We start from the raw sequence: 21,785 nt of genomic DNA, 5'->3' as shown, positions 1-21,785 counted from the left end.
TATGCACGTGGTGAGCACAAAGCATTAAAATACTTTAAAATACACAAAGTCACATTTTATACATAAAACACAGACATGTCACATATACCAAGATAGCTGGGATCTGACAGCACAAAACTACCGAATAGCGCTCAGATCCTATTCACACAGTTCAATTGCCTTGGAGCCAAAGTCTTTAACTACACGAATGGGCTCCATGGCATAGCTATCTGGGTTAACACATTCACATAACATAAAATACCGGATGAACCTGTGTTCGGTTCAATCGGTACGAATAAGAACCAAGAGGCGGACGGCTCAGCTGTGTTCGTGCAAATAAGTGTCTGTTTTTAGATCCATGGTGTAAGCGCTGAACACCGCTGGCCGCTTGGGACTTTTAAAATGGCCGCCGCCACGTGTTCGGTAAACGAACAAAGACCACTCTGTATTCGTCACTTAAGCTGCGGTTAACCGCAGCTTCAGGGAGGTAAATTGGCGGCACACTCCAGCTCCCAGGTGGTCGCTCCTTCGGCAGTTTGTTCGGTAGATAAATCTACCGAACACCCAGGCAGAAAGGCACGAATAAGCCTTTCTGCAGGGAAAATAAAGTATTTTAAAGTCTGGTCCATAGTCCAAAGGCAGCAGGCGGGCAACCAGGCTTTTCCAATGCAATGTGTCGAGATTGCTCTCGTCACATCTCTCCCCTTTTCCAAACAGACTAACAGGGTATCTGACCTCCTGCCGGTCAGTGCCCTTGTTAGTCCAGCAGCCCACCCACAAAAACAGCAGTACAGCCCACCCACAATAACTGGTTACTACACCTGGGTAGAGGAGAAACTTGTCCATGTCCAGGTGCCTCACCACGGCTGTGTGGGGGACTGTTAGGCTGCCTTGGTGTGTTGCTGAGTGGGCAGAGACCAGCGGTACTCTGCCCTGATGCCAGCACTACCACGGGAGTAGTCTGGTTGAAGCCTGGTTGCTGGAGACCGACTGTCTCCCCTTTAAATACACTGTTCTGCTGCTGGAGACCAACTGTCTCCCCTTTAGATGCACAGCTCTGCTGCCAGAGGGGGAGACCGGCTGTCTCCCCTTTGGCTAAACAGCCCGGTCGTTGGGGGGCAGGACCGACCGTCCCTACCCCCTGAGTGGTAAGTGCAGAGACCACGGTCCCATCTTCACAGTTGTGGGGCTTACTGTCTCCCCCTGGTATGTTAAGCTGCCGCTGGGGAGAGGGGGTAAGCTCCTCTCCCATATATACTTCCAGCCGCGGGGGAGGGAGACCGACTGTCTCTGCTCCCAATACAGAGTCCTGCTGCTGGGGAAAGCAGACTGGGCTCTCTATTCCCTGTAGGACACTCTGACGCTGGGGAAAGGAGACTGGGCTCTCTATGCCCTGCACATTAGTAATCTGCCACTGGGGAGAGGGGATAACAAGCTCCTCTCCCATATATACTTCCAGCCTCTGTGGAGGGAGTCCGACTGTCTCTACACCCAATACAGAGTCCTGCTGCTGGGGAAAGGAGACTGGGCTCTCTATTCCCTGCTGGACACTCTGCCGCTGGGGAATGGAGACTGGGCTCCCAATTCCCAAAAAATAACCCTGCCGCTGGGGAGGGAGTACGCTGCTCTCCTCTCCCTGCACTTCACACTGCCTTCCCGGCATATCACTCTGCTGCTGGAGGACAGGAACAACTACCTCTGCCCCCTGTAACTCAGCCTGCCGCTGGGGAGGGAGGACGCTGCTCTCCTCTCCATGCATATTACACTGCCGCTGGGGAATGGAAACTGCAGGACCGGTGGAGGACCGGTGGAGAGACCTCGGTCCCATCTCCACCGGCCACCTGGGGTTCTTCCCAGTAAAACTTCACTCTCTCATCCCAGCTGAATCACTCCTTTTCATGACATACCCCTCATCCCTCAGGCAATCCGTTCGCCTTCCACACACAACCCCACCCAGAACCTTATCCGCCCTTTCCCCCTCCCATGATCCTCCCCCCACCACCCTCCATTTTCCTGGCGGGGGCAGGAATGGCCACATTAGAAAGGGAACCAAGGGACTGATGCTAGACAGTGACACATTGTTGACCCAGGTACCAGCAGACACTGACCAACAACCAACGACTAAATGGACACACTCTAATTCACATCTTTGAATATCAATAGTCTTAATGTACCGAATAGAAGACAACTGCTGTTAAGGGAAATAAAACAACAAAAAGCATTCATGCAGGAGACACACATTTTGAGCTCATCTCAGGCTCCTCTGAAGGACCACATCTATACCAGAGCCGATGCCTCCCGAGCCCAAAGTAAGAGAAATGGAGTAGAAATACTCCTACACAAAAGATGCCCATTACAAGTACTCTCTACCCAAACTGACGCAGACGGCAGATTCATACTCCTCACAGGGATGATCCAAACTACTACATACCACTTGTGTTAAGCATTTATGCACCCAACCACCCTGAATGCAGTTTCTGGGAACAAATGGAGAATCTAGTCACCACCCTGCCACACGGGGTCGTTATAATTGGGGGGACCTAAATGCAACACCGTGACAAGCGGTAGACCGCAACGGCAAAAAGGGCCTCCAAAGATCACATTGCAGAGGGGGCCAGGATAAACTATTAGAGATGTTTATTCGCAACACTGGAATGCTGAATCCCTGGAGACTAGAGGACCAGAGATTACACATTTTATTCTGCAGCCCATTCCACGTACTCATGTATCGACCTATTTCTGGTCAAGCAGATGGGGGTCACGTGGGTTCACTCCCCTTGCATCAACCTCATCTCTTGGTATGAACACTCAGACATCGAGCTTATGCTATGCCTGCCAGGCACTTATCCCTCATGGAAATGGAGACTGAAAGGTTCACTTCTCAAAGATCAAGACATAGCAAAACAGATACACAGCAAATTCACAGATTATTTTCAAATTAATCAAACTCCCAACCTTACACACTCCACAGTGTGGGCAGCGCACAAAGTGGTCATAAGAGGTTCATTGATCAAACTGGCAACGATCCGCAAAAAGAACAGATTAGAATCCCTTCTTGTCCCTGGACGCGGAGAAGGTGTTCGACATTGTCCAGTGGCACTACCTGTTTACACTGCTAGAATACATATGGTTACCAAAACCGTTCATAACAGGGATCAGGGCCCTGTACTCAGAACCAAAAGCACAGACAAATTTACCGGGGTCGTCCCCTATCCCGTTCGCGTCTAAAAACGTCACCAGGCAGAATTGCCCGCTCTCTCGCCTACTGTTAATCTTAGCGCTGGAGCCACTCCTCCAGCATAAACGCACAAACCAAAACATCAAAGGTTTAACCCCTTAAGGACGGAGCCAATTGTACAAGTTGGGATCAAAACAAAACGTAAACAAAACCTGGTATTTGCGCTACATGTTGTTCAACCATAACTCACCTCTTTCATATTAAGTGCACCCACACTTATTATATATAATTTTGTTCAAGAGACACCGGGCTTTCATTTAATATCACATTTTTATATATGAAACATAATTAAATATGAAAAACAATCTAAAAAAGTTTGAGAAATTAAGAAAATGTGTTATTTTTCAAGTTTTGCATGACATTTTAACTGTGAATGTCAAAATACTGTTAGATTTTACATGACCTCTGTAAAACAAACGGAAAGAGAACATGGGGAATTCAGGGGATAACATATGGACAACTCTACATAAGGGGCACTCCATAATATAAATGTAGCAACAATAGTATGACCACTGGCCCCCCCTGAATCAGACCACAAAGAGCACCGATACCAAACACCACCCTGGCGAAGAGAATTTGGGGGAACACAGGGAACAACCTAATGAACTAGTTACGTAAGGTTCATGCCTCTACACCTAAGTATAAATGGCAGGGCGACCACTGCGACCCCCCCATCCCCATTGGGCCAGCCAAGGGCAACAAAACCAAATACCACTCTGGCGAAGAGAATTTGGGGGAACACAGGGAACAACCTAATGAACTAGTTACATAAGGTGCATGCCTCTACACCTAAGTATAAATGGAAGGGCGACCACTGCGACCCCCCATCCCCATTGGGCCAGCCAAGGGCAACAAAACCAAATACCACTCTGGATGACCCCCTAAATGGACAAGTACATCCAATTCCCCTTCCTGCTTTGCTTGCTTAACAATATTACAGATACGTCTCCTGTCTCTGTGAGCAGTAGCTCCGGGAAGACACCTCACAAGACCACCATTGTCCATCTCCACACCTCTTATGATGGAATCCCCCAACAACAACTGCTTTCTATTAGGCCTCACCATAGTCTTCAAGCCTCTCTGCACAACACCACTAGCCTCGGTGCCTCTCTGCACAACACCACTGGCCTCAATGCCTCTCTGCACAACACCACTGGCCTCAATACCTCTCTGCACAACACCACTGGCCTCAATGCCTCTCTCCACAACACCACTGGCCTCAATGCCTCTCTCCACAACACCTCTAGCCTCAGTGCCTCTCTGCACAACACCCCTAGCCTCAGTGCCTCTCTGCACAACACCACTAGCCTCAGTGCCTCTCTGCACAACACCACTAGCCTCAGTGCCTCTCTGCACAACACCACTAGCCTCAGTGCCTCTCTGCACAACACCACTAGCCTCAGTGCCTCTCTGCACAACACCACTAGCCTCAGTGCCTCTCTGCACAACACCACTAGCCTCAGTGCCTCTCTGCACAACACCACTAGCCTCAGTGCCTCTCTGCACAACACCACCTCAACCCCACCAGTCGACAAAGTCCACATGCCCTCTAGTGGCAAAGATGTAAAAAGTCAATATTGTTTATATTGAAGGAGGAACCCCATTTACTACAAAATAGATTATGTAACTATAACTTTCTTATTCTTTTCTGTACCAAACTATGTATGTATGTATGAATGTATGTCCAACCGTAAATAACCATGCATGTACAGTTGTATAACATAAAAACCTGATTCATCAACATGTATAATATGTAATGTCTGGACACTCTGAACTGACTGCCACTACAAATAAAGAATAAAAAAGATAAAAAAAAACAGTTATCAGATAGGGACCATTGTGAAATTGCAGAGTAAATGAAGCAACACCCAGGGAACTAGAGTTGCAAAAGGCAATAGAACTGGAAAAGGCTCTATACCTCAACCATTTGTGTTAAAACTCATAACATTGGGGGGGCGGAGCCAACTGAGGAACGGAGAAGTCGCACTCTTTTGAGCTCTGGGCCTTAAACTAGTAAATACGACAAATTTGGGGTGAAAAACCTATTACCAGCTTACCTGTTCTGCTCTGACTTCAAGAGGGTGAAATGGGACGCAAGCATAAAAAAAATCAAAAGCCGACAAAGGCCCTTCTTCATGAGATATCGGGAAACTCCTACAGAGATTGCAATCGGCAGCATGGGACAAAATGGCGATGGTGTACGAGGGCTCTCAACATTGTGGCCGACACTTCCAATCTCTACAAGATAAGGGCCTACTTATATCGGCCCATGGCAAGACCCCCTTATTATTTAAGGGCTTGATGCTGGCTTTGTTCCCGAACCTCACTAGAAGCTCCCTTAGCTGACGCAGAACCCTGCAAAAACTCCTTGAGCAACTTCATGCAAAGGACATTCAATACATGTGGGAACTGCCTAAACAGCTCCTATAAACCCACATGGGCAATAGCTATAAAACACAAAGCCACATGGAACTCGAGGCCCACCTATGTAAATTGGGTGGAATATTTGGTCCAACGCTTTCACATCCTCAGACCTGAACGGTCGCAACTGAAAGGTTCTATCACCTGTCCAAAAATGGAATGTTCGACTACCACCCAAGACTGCTGATTTTATGTTTATTTATCCTTTTTTTCTGTTTACATTGTGCATACATAGTTAGGGAATAGCATTGCTTGCTTATTGAGTATTACCTATTAAGCTGTCCTGCTGCAGTTTTGATATGTGTTTGGCTCCTACATATCCCCCCACCTGGTTTTCTTTTAGCATATACTCTGCCCACCATGGTGGAGCCTGGAGGGGCACAACCCATGGAGGAATAGCATTTTTAAGCAACAACCCATGAGGAAAATGTCAGTTAGCTATCATGTGTTGTTCCCTTTTGTTTTACTCTTTACTTACAAAAAAAGCAACAAATAAAAGCATTCCACATATTTTCAAACGTTGCTGATACATTGACATCTTTAACTGTTTGAGTCTTGCAATTTATCGTGTCTATGCTCTCATGTGGAATGACAAAGAATTGTTTTAAAAAAACAACTCATTAACGTATAATCCAATAAATGTAGATTTAAAAATCAGTATTAGCTTTTACAAGTGTTAAAGCTAATTAAATAAGAAACATTAGATGTTTTGAGCCCCGACTTTTTTGAATGACTGACATCATGCTTATTTTTTTTTCATATTTTTTTCATTAACAGTGCACTATTTGAGATTATATATATATATATATATATATATATATCTCAAATAGTGCACTGTTAATTTAATGAAATGAATATATATATATATATATATATATATAATATATATATATATATATATATATGTGTGTGTGTGTGTGTGCGTTTTAAAATTATGTACACAATTTGGCTGGGATACAAACAAATCTGCTTTCTAATTCACATACTAAGGCTTGCAATTTAAGTTATTCCCCACATATCTTAACTATACTGTTTTTGGCCATAGCATTTGTAACTGGATATGGAATTCTCTGCCTGAAGAGATGGTTTTGTCAGAGTCCATACAGATGTTTAAACTGCAATTGGATAAATACTTGCAAAAACATAACATACAGGGATATCATTTCTAATTAGTAGGGTAATAGCTGCTTGATCCAAGAAGACATCTGACTGCTATTTTGGGGTCAAGAAGGAATTTTTTCCTAGTTTGTTGCAAAATTGGAAGCGCTTCAGACTAGGTTTTTTGCCTTCTTTTGGATCAACAGCAAAAAAATATGTGAGGAAGGCTGAACTTGATGGACGCAAGTCTCTTTTCAGCTATGTAACTATGTAATTATGTAACTGTAGTGGTTATGGTGCCAGAAATGCTCTGTAGCCACCCCACTTTAAATTGTGTATGGTTTGACAACTTACTTTGGTGCATCTACTGCACCTGGCTTTCTCAAGCAGGATAATTTTGATGCTCATTAGAGCAGAGAACGGCCATTCAGGACCAAGCTCATTGGTTGAGAATTCTTAACTATGTGCTCTGCTTTCCCCAACAAACACATCTAAACTCTACTGTTATAGTTATTACAGTATATGTTAGTATACGGGAGGCTGTAGATCTCCATTATGCCCCCACCTAAAAACACATCTGTCACTCGAAAGGCCCTATCCCATGGGGATTAAGCCTGTAAATTAACAGACAGTGGGGATTCCCCTTCCCCCACCCATGGTACCCAAAATATCTAATTTAAAATATCCCACCTAAAGCTTCCACAATCATCAATAAATCCAATGTCCCACCATGTTTTCAGGGACATATATAATGTTGTCATATTTATGAAAACGCATTCAAAGGGTTGACCTGCAGGATTCTTTATTGACTGCTTATTTAATCTCATCACCTTCTTGTGTTACAGGTGCCTCATCTCAGGTCCCTATTTAGCCTTGTACTGCAGAGAGCCTCAGATGGAATTTTTTCCCAAGTAAGTGGTTAATCTCATAAGAGCAGACATTAGACTGTGAGAGTAGGACCTGCCAAAGATGGGGTACATTGACGTTGTGGCAGGCTTATGCAATGTATGATCATATAATGTAACTAAATCCCCATTTTTTTTGCCTAGATTAGGTGTTTTTAAAAAAAACTTTTACAAACTAATAATCTGTCAACATTGAAGTTGCTGTTTAGTAGATAGGAGAGTGCGCTGGATCTTGTGTATTGTTTATTGTATAATATGGCCCCCAGCAGCACCCCATTTAAGCATGTTTAGGTGAGTGCAACCATCCCCCCCATGTTTCCTATATATATTTGGGAGTCTAGCCAACTCCTTGGTTTTGCACCCCTCCCTGTTACAGGTGCCTCATCTCAGGTCCCTATTTAGCCTTGTACTGCAGAGAGCCTCAGATGGAATTTTTTTTCCCAAGTAAGTGGTTAATCTCATAAGAGCAGACATTAGACTGTGAGAGTAGGACCTGCCAAAGATGGGGTACATTGACGTTGTGGCAGGCTTATGCAATGTATGATCATATAATGTAACTAAATCCCCATTTTTTTTGCCTAGATTAGGTGTTTTTAAAAAAAAAACTTTTACAAACTAATAATCTGTCAACATTGAAGTTGCTGTTTAGTAGATAGGAGAGTGCGCTGGATCTTGTGTATTGTTTATTGTATAATATGGCCCCCAGCAGCACCCCATTTAAGCATTTTTAGGTGAGTGCAACCATCCCCCCATGTTTCCTATATATATTTGGGAGTCTAGCCAACACCTTGGTTTTGCACCCCTCCCTGTTACAGGTGCCTCCTCTCAGGTCCCTATTTAGCCTTGTACTGCAGAGAGCCTCAGATGGAATTTTTTCCCAAGTAAGTGGTTAATCTCATAAGAGCAGACATTAGACTGTGAGAGTAGGACCTGCCAAAGATGGGGTACATTGACGTTGTGGCAGGCTTATGCAATGTATGATCATATAATGTAACTAAATCCCCATTTTTTTTGCCTAGATTAGGTGTTTTTAAAAAAAACTTTTACAAACTAATAATCTGTCAACATTGAAGTTGCTGTTTAGTAGATAGGAGAGTGCGCTGGATCTTGTGTATTGTTTATTGTATAATATGGCCCCCAGCAGCACCCCATTTAAGCATGTTTAGGTGAGTGCAACCATCCCCCCATGTTTCCTATATATATATATGTGTGTGCGTTTTAAAATTATGTACACAATTTGGCTGGGATACAAACAATTCTGCTTTCTAATTCACATACTAAGGTTTGCAATTTAAGTTATTCCCCACATATCTTAACTATACTGTTTTTGGCCATAGCATTTGTAACTGGATATGGAATTCTCTGCCTGAAGAGATGGTTTTGTCAGAGTCCATACAGATGTTTAAACTGCAATTGGATAAATACTTGCAAAAACATAACATACAGGGATATAATTTCTAATTAGTAGGGTAATAGCTGCTTGATCCAAGAAGACATCTGACTGCTATTTTGGGGTTAAGAAGGAATTTTTTCCTAGTTTGTTGCAAAATTGGAAGCGCTTCAGACTAGGTTTTTGGCCTTCTTTTGGATCAACAGCAAAAAAATATGTGAGGAAGGCTGAACTTGATGGACGCAAGTCTCTTTTCAGCTATGTAACTATGTAATTATGTAACTGTAGTGGTTATGGTGCCAGAAATGCTCTGTAGCCACCCCACTTTAAATTGTGTATGGTTTGACAACTTACTTTGGTGCATCTACTGCACCTGGCTTTCTCAAGCAGGATAATTTTGATGCTCATTAGAGCAGAGAACGGCCATTCAGGACCAAGCTCATTGGTTGAGAATTCTTAACTATGTGCTCTGCTTTCCCCAACAAACACATCTGATCTCTACTGTTATAGTTATTACAGTATATGTAAGTATACGGGAGGCTGTAGATCTCCATTATGCCCCCACCTAAAAACACATCTGTCACTCAAAAGGCCCTATCCCATGGGGATTAAGCCTGTAAATTAACAGACAGTGGGGATTCCCCTTCCCCCACCCATGGTACCCAAAATATCTAATTTAAAATATCCCACCTAAAGCTTCCACAATCATCAATAAATCCAATGTCCCACCATGTTTTCAGGGACATATATAATGTTGTCATATTTATGAAAACGCATTCAAAGGGTTGACCTGCAGGATTCTTTATTGACTGCTTATTTAATCTCATCACCTTCTTGTGGATTCTAAATACTACAGGTCAACCATTTTCATGTGCTACCCATCAATATGTATATATGATATGTATCCCTGGAGACATGGTTAATATGGTAACTCTGAGTGGTGGTAAAGATGTGGTAAAGATGAGTGTGCATGGTGAGCCCAAAAAATGCTTTTAGTGTGAACTGCATTTGAGGATGTTCAATGTCCTCATGGAAGGAGGACAGCCCCTAGAGGCATGTCTAAGCAGCAATGTTTTGTATTGAAGTTAAAGTGGTCTGGATGCCTTTAGTGGTCCTTTATATACTGCACAGTTTATTATATTAATGATTTCATACACGTTGCTTACCTGCATGTAGCGCACAATTTTGCAGACAAAGTCTGGGGCCATGAAATCACCAGTAAATCTCCAAATGATGTCAGTCATTGTATTTACAAATCCTGTAAGACAGTCTGTAAAGAAAACACATAATTTATTAATTTAATATTTTATTACATGGCACCCTTATCCAGAGCTTTGTAAAAAGAACTAGTATTATCAATAAGAACAATAAACACTGCTATCAAGTGTAAACAAGCTACAATATTAACCCCTTAAGGACCGCTGACGGTTCAGGACCGTCAGCGGTAAAATGTGCGTTTGGACCGCTGACGGTCCTGAACCGTCATAACGGTCAGGGGCTACTTACCTGATCGCCGTCGGTCCCACGGCGGCGATCAGCTCTCCTCCCGGTCCAGGGGGACTGCCTGTCTGCCCGGGCAGTCCCCCCTCTGCAGATGAGGACCCCACGGCCATGTGATCACTCGATCACATGACCGCAATAGGGGTCCATGTGTCTGCCTGCAGGGGGACTGTCTGTGCTGACAGGCAGTCTCCCTGCATCTGTAAAATCAAAAATTAAGTGTAAAAAAAAAAAATCAGTGTAAAAAAGTAAATAATATGTGTATATATATATATGATATATATACATGTATTATATCTATATATAATATATGTATATATATCATATATAATGTCATACTAAGTGTATTTTTATATTTATATATACGTATATTAATATAAAAATACACTTATATTTAAATTACACACGAATATATACAATATATATAATAACTATATATATGGTATATATATATATATTATTATAAAATACAAATAATATGTTAATAAAAATAAATAACAAAAAATTAAAATAATTTTTAATAATTAAAAAAAATTATATATATATATGCAATTTTATTCTAACAGTATTTTGATATTGATATATATATATATTTATATCAAAATACACTTAGAATGTAATGATATATATATCTATGTATAAATAAATAAATAAAAATAATACGAAATATACATATGTCCAAATACATAATTACATAAATAATTTCATAAATATACACGTAGACGTCAAATATATAAATATGTATATATATTAAAATTCTACGTGCATATTTATGTAATATTTTTACCTAATTAAGTAATTTTAATGATTGCAATTTGAGGGACCTGCCTGCCAACCCAGGCCAAAAGTCCAGATAATGTAATTTGCTAGCACTGTGTTTAACCCTGTAACTTTCTATGACACCCTAAATCCTGTACATGGGGGTACTGTTTTACTCGGGAGACTTCGCTGAACACAAATATTAGTGTTTCAAAACAGTAAAACATATCACAGCGATCATATTGTCAGTGAAAGTGAAGTTTTTTGCATTTTTCACACACAAACAGCTCTTTCACTGAGGATATTATTGCTGTGATATATTTTACTGTTCTGATACACTAATATTTGTGTTCAGCGAAGTCTCCTGAGTATAACAGTACCCCACATGTAGAGGTTTTATAGTGTTTGTGAAAGTTACAGGGTCAAATATAAGGCTTGATTTTACTTTTTTTTTATTGAAATTTATCAGATTGGTTAGGTTGCCTTTGAGAGCGTATGGTAGCCAAGGAATGAGAATTAGCCCCATGATGGCATACCATTTGCAAAAGAAGACAACCCAAGGTATTGCAAATGGGGTATGTTCAGCCTTTTTTTAGTAGCCACTTAGTCACAAACACCGGCCAAAGTTAGCGTTTTTTGCATTTTTAACACACAAACAAATATAAATGCTAACTTTGGCCAGTGTTTGTGACTAGGTGGCTACTAAAAAAGACTGGACATACCCCATTTTGAATACCCTGGGTTGTCTACTTTAAAAAATATGTACATGTTAGGTGTGTTTCGGGGATTTATGACAGATAACGGTGTAACAATGTCACTATTGATACATTTAAAATATATATATATTGAAACAGCAATTTCCTACTTGTATTTATAGGCCTATAACTTGCAAAAAAAAGCAATAAAGCATGTAAACACTGGGTGTTTTTAAACTCAGGACAACATTTTTAATCTATTTAGCAGTTTTTTTCATTAGCTTTTGTAGATAAGTAAAAGATTTTTCAAGTAAAAGTCCAAAAACATGTTTTTTTTTTATTTTTCACCATATTTTATTATTTTTTTTAAATACAATATATGACATAATATAAATTCTGGTATGTAAAGAAATCCCTTCTTGTCGTGAAAAAAACAATATATAACTTGTATGGGAACCGTAAATGAGAGAGCGGAAAATTACAGCTAAACACAAACACCACAAAAGTGTTAAAACTGCTCTGGTCCTTAACGTACAAACATCGCAAAAACAGGCCGGTCCTTAAGGGGTTAATGAAATGACAGCCAAATACCAATGTAGAAATTAGTGTTTTATTTACAATAATTGTTGCATTATTATCATCATTTGCACTGAAGTCAAACCTTCGGTAGTATAGTCAGACACCCAATGCAAATTTCAAAAATATAGTGGCTGGAACAAGGTTGAGTCCCATACATATTACAGTCGAGAAAAGCTCTGCCCTCAATGTCTACATATATTTGAGGCCACAGTGCAACTTCTGTCACATACACAAAACAAAAAACTAAAAGTGCGCTCAATTTACTTATTTTGAATTGCTTGCAGTGCCGCCTTTACTTCAAAACATCGCTTAATAAACATAGTAGTCAACGTTTAAGTCCACTATCTGGAATTTTATAACATGACAGGAGGCTTCGTATTTGCTTAAGTCTCTCTTTACTAGAACTCCACAGCAGCACAGAAAACAACCAATCAGAAAAAAGTTAGGTGCTATAAAACTCCCCTCCCCATGCATCATTGCCTCTTTCTTTGCTGCTCTGCAGTCAGTACAGGTCAGAGTACCACTGCCTCCTGCTTATAGTGGGTGGCTTTGGGTTTTTATTGCTTATATTCAGTCTTTTAGCCTTATAAATGCAGTATTGTTGTAATCCTTAGGGGATTTTATTCTTATATGCAGTATGTTATATCCTTGTGGGATTCTATTCTTATTATGCAGTATGTTCTATCCATGTGGGATTGTATTCATGTAAATGCATATTTTTATCCTTATGGCATTCTATGTTTATAATGCAGTATGTTTTATCCTTATGGCATTTTATTTTATAATGCAGTATGTTTTATCCTTCTGGCATTTTATTTTTATATACAGTAGGTTTTATCCTTATGGCATTTTATTTTTATATACAGTAGGTTTTATCCTTATGGCATTTTATTTTTATAATGCAGTATGTTTTATCCTTATGGCATTTTATTTTTATATACAGTGTTTTATCCTTGTGGCATTTTATTTTTTATAATGCAGTGTGTTTTGTGCTTATGGGATTTTTTCCTGTAAATGCAGTAGGTTATAGGCCTTGTGGCATTTTATTTTTTATAATGCAGTGTGTTTTGTGCTTATGGGATTTTTTCCTGTAAATGCAGTAGGTTATAGGCCTTGTGGCATTTTATTTTTTATAATGCAGTGTGTTTTGTGCTTATGGGATTTTTTCCTGTAAATGCAGTAGGTTATAGGCCTTGTGGCATTTTATTTTTTATAATGCAGTGTGTTTTGTGCTTATGGGATTTTTTCCTGTAAATGCAGTAGGTTATAGGCCTTGTGGCATTTTATTTTTTATAATGCAGTGTGTTTTGTGCTTATGGGATTTTTTCCTGTAAATGCAGTAGGTTATAGGCCTTGTGGCATTTTATTTTTTATAATGCAGTGTGTTTTGTGCTTATGGGATTTTTTCCTGTAAATGCAGTAGGTTATAGGCCTTGTGGCATTTTATTTTTTATAATGCAGTGTGTTTTGTGCTTATGGGATTTTTTCCTGTAAATGCAGTAGGTTATAGGCCTTGTGGCATTTTATTTTTTATAATGCAGTGTGTTTTGTGCTTATGGGATTTTTTCCTGTAAATGCAGTAGGTTATAGGCCTTGTGGCATTTTATTTTTTATAATGCAGTGTGTTTTGTGCTTATGGGATTTTTTCCTGTAAATGCAGTAGGTTATAGGCCTTGTGGCATTTTATTTTTTATAATGCAGTGTGTTTTGTGCTCATGGGATTTTTTTCCTGTAAATGCAGTAGGTTATAGGCCTTGTGGGATTTTTCTTCGGTGTCTGTACTTCGGATCATCGCTGCTTCTACCTCCAAAGCATTTGCCTCCTCTGTCCCCCGAGATCTGGGACCGCGGAGTTCATCTCCGCCAGCCCAGTGTGTTTTTTCCAGCTGCCGGTATGCTCGCGAGTGAGCACGACCACCCGGCGGCCGGATCTTCTTTCCCACGTGGCTGCTTCGCTGCAGCCGTCCCCCCCCTGTGGGTCCCGTGTGTTTTACCCGGTCGCAGGGGTACTCGCGAGTGAGCACGAGTACCCGGCGACCGGATCTTCTTTCCCACATGGCTGCTTCGCGACAGCCGTCTCCGCCGCGGACCACGTGGGTCCTGTGTGTTCTACGCGGTCGCAGGGGTATTCGCGAGTGAGCGCGAGTACCCGGTGGTCGGATCGTTTCCTCCACGTAGAGGCTTCACCTCGGCCGCCTCCGCCCGCGGACCGCGTGTGTGCAGGGGGGGGGGGGGGGTGTGCCCACGCGCAGCTCCTTCCCCGCCAGTACTGTTCTTGGCGGAGGTCTGTGGAGGGGCTTTCTCCTCCCCCATCTATAGTCAGGGTGTATTCAGACCCCAACCTAATTCGCTGGCAGTCTGGGAGGACCACCTCCCACCCTGCATATCCATATAGAGACATATAGCAATTATGTGATCTAGCATATATATTATATATTTTTACTTCTATATTTCTTCAAGGGCTGGAGAACAGCCTGTAGGCAATACACCCTGTACTTCTGAGCTTTCCTGCAACAGGATATCCTTATTTTTGGCCACAAGCATTAAGGTCTAACAGTTTCCTGTATATCTGTAGACACATTACCTCTGCCTAGGGGGGGTTGCATATTGGAGTTATTTCACCCTAGGTTCCCTGGTTTTCATTACACATATAGGGGGCTCTACACAGATTGACCCCCTGCTATTGTCGGAATACAACACCAGGGTATGCCCTGCTATGTCTGTGCCCCATTGATTGGCCTGCTATGTCTGTGCCCATAAGAACGGCATGCTATGTCTGTGCCCATAAGATTGGCCTGCTGTGTCTGTGCCCATAAGATTGGCCTGCTGTGTCTGTGCCCATAAGATTGGCCTGCTGTGTCTGTGCCCATAAGATTGGCCTGCTGTGTCTGTGCCCATAAGATTGGCCTGCTATGTCTGTGCCCATAAGATTGGCCTGCTATGTCTGTGCCCATAGGCTTGGCCTGCTATGTCTGTGCCCATAGGCTTGGCCTGCTAGGTCTGGCCCATAAGATTGGCCTGCAATACCGGTGTCCATAAGAAGGGCCTGCTATGCCTGTGCCCATTAAAATGACCTGCTATGCCTGTGCCCAATAAAATGGCCTGCTATGTCTGTGCCCCATTGGATAGCCTGCTATGTCGGTGCCTACTTGGATGGCCGGCTATGCCTGTGACTATTTGCTTGGCCAACCTTTCTGTGTCCATTCGTTTGACCTGCTGAGACTATGCCCTAAGGACGGGCCTACGCTATTGGTACCGAACCCCTTTTGGCCGCAGGCCTGGGGTAATATCACTGAGGAAAACCCAGTGCACACCAGTGACATGGAGATAGGCAGGTGTCCGGGCAAACACCATTGCCATAGTGTTCGAGAGGACACCAGTATACAGCCATCTGAATATGGCGGGAAGGGTGAAGGCCCTAAACCTCGTGCCTGAAGGGCAAAGTTTCTTATGAAGACCCCGGACACATCCACGGTTTACTCCAAACCGGCGAATGCACGTCTCCAAGGAGAACTTCGCACCGGCAGGGATCGGTATTCAGACTCCTTCAGGAGAAAGCTGTGTTTTTCCCTTGTCTTTACCATCTACTCTGTATATGCCTCCCGGAGTCCTTATAGGTTCGGTAGTTTTTTCCTGCGTTAGGTTAGCTCCTGGCCCTGTCCAGTGGGATTTACTTTTCTTACCTTCCGGCCTGCTGTTTACATTCTATCCGAGATAGAATGGGTGTATTTTCTCTTATCTTCGTTTATTGTTGCTTTTTTGTTTTGTTTTTTTTATGACTTCCTTTTCCTATTCGCTCGGGTCGTCGTGAGGCCTGACTTGGTCTCCTCCGACCTCCCGGGCACTCGTGGATTGCGGAGAACGTCTCCAGCTTTCCTCGGACTACCAACAGCCTACCAGGACCCCGCGCGCGCGCACGGGATCCGGATAGTCGGTTGATAGTTTTCCATTCCTTGTTTCCCAGATTGCCCTCAGCCTTATGCTGACATTTGTAATTGGTGCGCCCTACGGTTTTGGTCACCCTGAATCTCTAGGGACTCTAGTTTGCACCACAGGAGGGTGCGGCCCTCCATCACCTCGATCCGAGTATATTTACTTTCAGGAACAGTGGGCGAATCCTCTCATACGGAACCGGATACTGATTTGTTATTAGAGGGCACAGCCCCTCACTCGTCATCAACCAGATACTGGGCTGGATACAAAGGACAAGTTGGGTGGACCCATTCTCATAGAGAGAACCGGTCTCGAATGTAGACTCTGCTGTTGGTTACTAACAGGTGCGGCCTGCTCAGGCTAGCACCCGGACGCTCTCACGGTATGCGATCACAGTAGTAGAGAGCGCGGCTCTTTCATGCACTCGACGCTCTACAGTACCGGCCATTTGTTCATCACACAGGCTTGTGCCTGTGCAAGACATTGAAGACTACATAGAGGGGCGTCCCTCCGGAATTCAATTAGAGCTGCCATCCACGCTACTGGCTTCGTCCTAGAGGACTGCCTGGTCATGCAAGTATTACATGTTTGGACTAGATCCCTCTATTCTATCTCCCGTGATGGATCTACTGGATCCGGGCTGCTGTAAAACACGCGAGAAATACTCAGAGGTATAACGGGGGGAGTCTCCCATTTATTTACACACACTCCTGGAGATGGTACACGAACGGATGGTCCTCCGGTATTTTGAGAGTGCAGGTTTTTGGCATATTCGGCACCATATAATACAGAGTTTACTTTCTGTTTTAGATATCCAGACCATTGCTAGCAAACTGAGCAGAAAGTTTCCCCCATGTCAAGATGTTCGGGAGATACGGAGACCTTCATGGAGCAAACAGGCACCGCCTTGCTCGGGTAACAACATTAAGGAAAGACTATTGCCCGGTCTGAAGGTAAAACCGTACGTTGGGTCATATGGTAAATCAGGAATCCTCGTTTGTCATGACTTCTCCGGTCTTTACGATCTTGGGATAAAATCGGAGCGCATACCTGGTGAACATGGTTCGGAGATGGAGGACCCTTCGTCTATAATCTATTCATCCCTCACGGGAGCCGTCTGTTTTTGGATTCGCGCTACCCCCTTTTTTCAACTACCGTCGAGGGGATCTATGAGACTTTACGGAGGTACCTGGTGTACCCCGACTCCTACAGACATCTTTCACTCTTTGACGAGGGCATTGCTGGATGGAAATCTGCGTTCCGGTTGGCTTTTCCCTTCCTTTGAAGGTTTCCAGGATTCGCTATTCCCAGTATAGTCGACCACCGTCCTTCCACACAAGTTCAGTTCAGAACCCTGAATGGACGTCCTTTGGAGTCTTTCTCTACTGCGTCCAAGGTTTACTCAGTCCATTTGGAATCTTAGAATCACTTAGAATACGGCTAGTTTGGCCACGCTCTTGCCTGCATTATGAAATTATTCTCGGATGAGACATATCACCGGGTAGGACAGGAAGGAACGAAAGTTCCTCCTCGGTTTCTAATCCGATTTTGGTAGTGGACTTGGGCGCATTCCTTGAAATTGGAGATCTACCTGCAAGACCGCATCGCCGAATATCCCTGGCACGATCGGAGGAACCGCCTTACAGATCATGAGTTGAGACAGGGTGACAGTTTCTTCTCGCGTCCCCAAGTCCGAACTTGACCTTTGATATTAAAACTACAGGAAGGTGGCTGATAGGTCAGCTTGCCAGCTCATGGACCGGCTGCTAGGAAACAAGTCGCAACCACATACAATGGATTTACCAGCGGATGGTACTTTTTTCCGTAATTGAGATGCTTCGTCGGCTGGCATTTTCTTTTATCCGTCTACTGTCAATTATCGAACTTGGAATGTCCAATTAGGATTACTCTGATATTTCCTGCAATAGATACCAGCGACACAAACAGCGTTGGATTGGTGAATTGAGCGTTGAAACAGCAAATACGAAGCCTCCTGTCATGTTATAAAATTGTAGATTATGCTAGCTTTAGTGTACCTATAATCTTAATTTTATTAATGACAGGAGGCGAGTATTTCCCACCCATTCTTGTCCCTCCCTTGTTTAATGTTATAGTTTAGATTATCAGGTACGTATGCAACTCTGTTTGTTGTCTCTGCTACCTGTCGCTTGTTCATTATGTCTGTTTTTTTCCATAAGTAGGGTTGGGATATCTACATATTAAGGTTAATTTTGGTTGCTACATTGGATATCTTCATGTTTATTCAGAGTACATTTCATTGGATAATCAACCTGTTCGATTCTGTTTTTCTCTCGTTTCAGTTTACAGTCCATCAACACTATCTAGTTTGACGGTTACACTTGGATGGTGGACATTGTTGTATTCATCGTATCTAGGACTTCGTTTCTTCCCCATTATGTTTTCTGCCTTTTATTCTGTTTTGTCGCAGCTTGAAAGAGGAAATGATGCATGGGGAGGGGAGTTTTATAGTACCTAACTTTTTTCTGATTGGTTGTTTTCTGTGCTGCTGTGGAGTTCTAGTAAAGAGAGACTTAAGCAAATACTCGCCTCCTGTCATTAATAAAATTAAGATTATAGGTACACTAAAGCTAGCATAATCTACAATTTTACCAATATATGTTGGTGCAATAAATGAGGAATATGGACATAGTGGTTGAACACACACATAGCAAATATACCTAAATTGCTTTTGATCTCAAGCAAAAAAATAAGCAAACTGAAGTTTGGTGCTTAAAGGATTACATTTAAAATTAATTTTAAACCTTTATTTATTTATTTTTTTAATGCATGCAGCCCAATAAAGTAGTACTGTGCCTGTTTTAATTAATAGCTGCAAACATGCTTACTCAGTAAGAAGCCCCTGCACCATAAATATTTTAGCATCTCAAATTGGAGCCAAATAAATCCTTGCCTACTTTAAAGGGAAACTGTAATTTGCCATGAATTTTAGTATTATGTTTACCTATTCCTTTATTTAACAAATATGGATTTGTGAAGTGTGAAAAATTAAATTAAAAGAACACTATAGTCACCTAAATTACTTTAGCTATATAAAGCAGTTTTAGTGTCTAGATCATTCCCCTGCAATTTCAATGCTCAATTCACTGTCATTTAGGAGTTAACCCCTTATGGACTGAGGACGGTTCAGGACCGTCATCGGCATTTTTGCGTTGCCGACCGATGACGGTCCTGAACCGTCCTAACTTTAAGATGTACTTACCCGATCGCCGTCGTTCCCCCGGCGGCGATCGGCGGTGCTCCCGTTGTGGGGAGACTGCCTGCAGCCCAGACAGTCTCCCCATGGTGAATAAGGACCCCTGGGGCCATGTGATCGCTCAACAGAGGTGTCCATGTGTCTGCCCGCAGGGGGACTGTCTGTGCTGACAGGCAGTCTCCCTACTAGTGTAAAATCAAAGAAAAAATAAAGTTAATGTTAATAATAAAAATATATATATATATATATATATGTGTGTGTATATATGATATATAGACATATTTTATATCTATATAATATATGTCTATATATCATATATATAATATCATACTATGTGTATTTTTATATTAATATGTACATATATTAATATAAAATACACTTATAATTAAATTACACACGTATATATAATATATATAATAACTATATATATTGTATATATATAATTATAAAATACAAATAAGTAAATTAACCCCTTAAGGACACATGACGTGTGTGACATGTCATGATTCCCTTTTATTCCAGAAGTTTGGTCCTTAAGGGGTTAAATTAAATATTTTTAAAAAAAAATAATAATAAAAAATTAAAAAAAATGATATATCTATATGAAATTTTATTCTAGCTGTATTTTGATATTAAAATATATACATTTATATCAAAATACACTTAGAATGAAATTGTATATATATCTATGTATATATAAATAAATAAAAATAATATGAAATATACATTTGTTTATATACAAAATTACATAAATAATTATATAAATATACACGTAGACTTCAAATATATAAATGTGCATATATATTTAAATTCTACGTGCGTATTTATGTAATATTTTTACATAATTAAATAATTTTATTAATTGCAATTTGAGGGACCTGCCTGCCAACCCAGGCCGAAATTGCAGAGAATTTAATTTGCTAGCACTGTATTTTACCCTGTAACTTTCTAAGACACCCTAAAACCTGTACATGGGGGGTACCGTTTTACTCGGGAGACTTTGCTGAACACAAATATTAGTGATTCCAAACAGTAAAACCTATCACAACGATGATATTGTCAGTGAAATTGACTTTTTTCAAATTTTTCACACACAAACAGCACTTTTACTGATGATATAATTGTTGTGATACGTTTTCCTGTTTTGAAACACTAATATTTGTGTTCAGCAAAGTCTCCCGAGTTTAACAGTACCCCCATGTACAGATTTTATAGCGTTTTTGAAAGTTACAGGGTCAAATATTTTTACATTGAAAATGGCCAGGTTGGTTACGTTGCCTTTGAGAGCGTATGGTAGCCCAGGAATGAGAATTACCCCCATGATGGCATACCATTTGCAAAAGAAGACAACCCAAGGTATTGCAAATGGGGTATGTCCAGTCTTTTTTAGTAGCCACTTAGTCACAAACACTGGGCAAAATTAGCGTTCAATTTAGTTTTTTACTTTTTCACACATAAACAAATATGAACGCTAACTTTGGCCAGTGTTTGCGACTAGGTGGCTACTAAAAAAGACTGGACATACCCCATATTAAATACCCTGGGTTGTCTACTTTAAAAAAAAAATATGTACATGTGGGGTGTTATTCAGAGAATTTTGACAGCTTGCAAAAAAAAAAAAAAAAGCATGTAAACACTGGATATTTTAAAACTCAGGACAAAATTTCGAATCTATTTAGCAGTTTTTTTTATTCGCTTTTGTAGATGAGTAAAAGATTTTTCAAGTAAAAGTCAAAAAACATGTATTTTTTTTCATCATATTTTTTTATTTTTTTTAAATTAAATTACATAAGATTATATAAATAATGGTATGTAAAGAAAGCCTTTTTTGTCCTGAAAAAAACAACATATAATTTGTATAGGAACAGTAAATGAGAGAGCGGATTACAGCTAAACACAAACACCACAAAAGTGTAAAAAGAGGCCTGGTCGCAAATGTACAACATCGCAAAAACAGTCCAGTCCTTAAGGGGTTAAATCACTTTGTTTCTGTTTATGCAGCCCTAGACACCTCCACTGGCTATGATTGACAGAGCCTGCATGAAAAAAAAAAA

The 21,785-nt window shown here is 41.3% G+C and overlaps 1 protein-coding gene across 1 annotated transcript in view; it reads right to left on the bottom strand.

The window, feature by feature from the left end:
* NPSR1 (neuropeptide S receptor 1) overlaps positions 1–21,785 on the bottom strand; it is a 380,746-nt gene that overhangs the window by 163,011 nt on the left and 195,950 nt on the right. The window contains exon 3 of the mRNA XM_063450640.1: positions 10,198–10,301. Coding sequence (XP_063306710.1) covers positions 10,198–10,301 — 104 coding nt within the window. The remainder of the gene's footprint in view (positions 1–10,197; positions 10,302–21,785) is intronic.

Source organism: Pelobates fuscus, chromosome 4 (genome assembly GCF_036172605.1).
Source record: "Pelobates fuscus isolate aPelFus1 chromosome 4, aPelFus1.pri, whole genome shotgun sequence".
Taxonomy (NCBI): domain Eukaryota; kingdom Metazoa; phylum Chordata; class Amphibia; order Anura; family Pelobatidae; genus Pelobates; species Pelobates fuscus.
The sequence above is the reverse complement of the archived record's forward strand: the minus strand, read 5'-3'. Positions and strand labels throughout refer to the sequence as shown.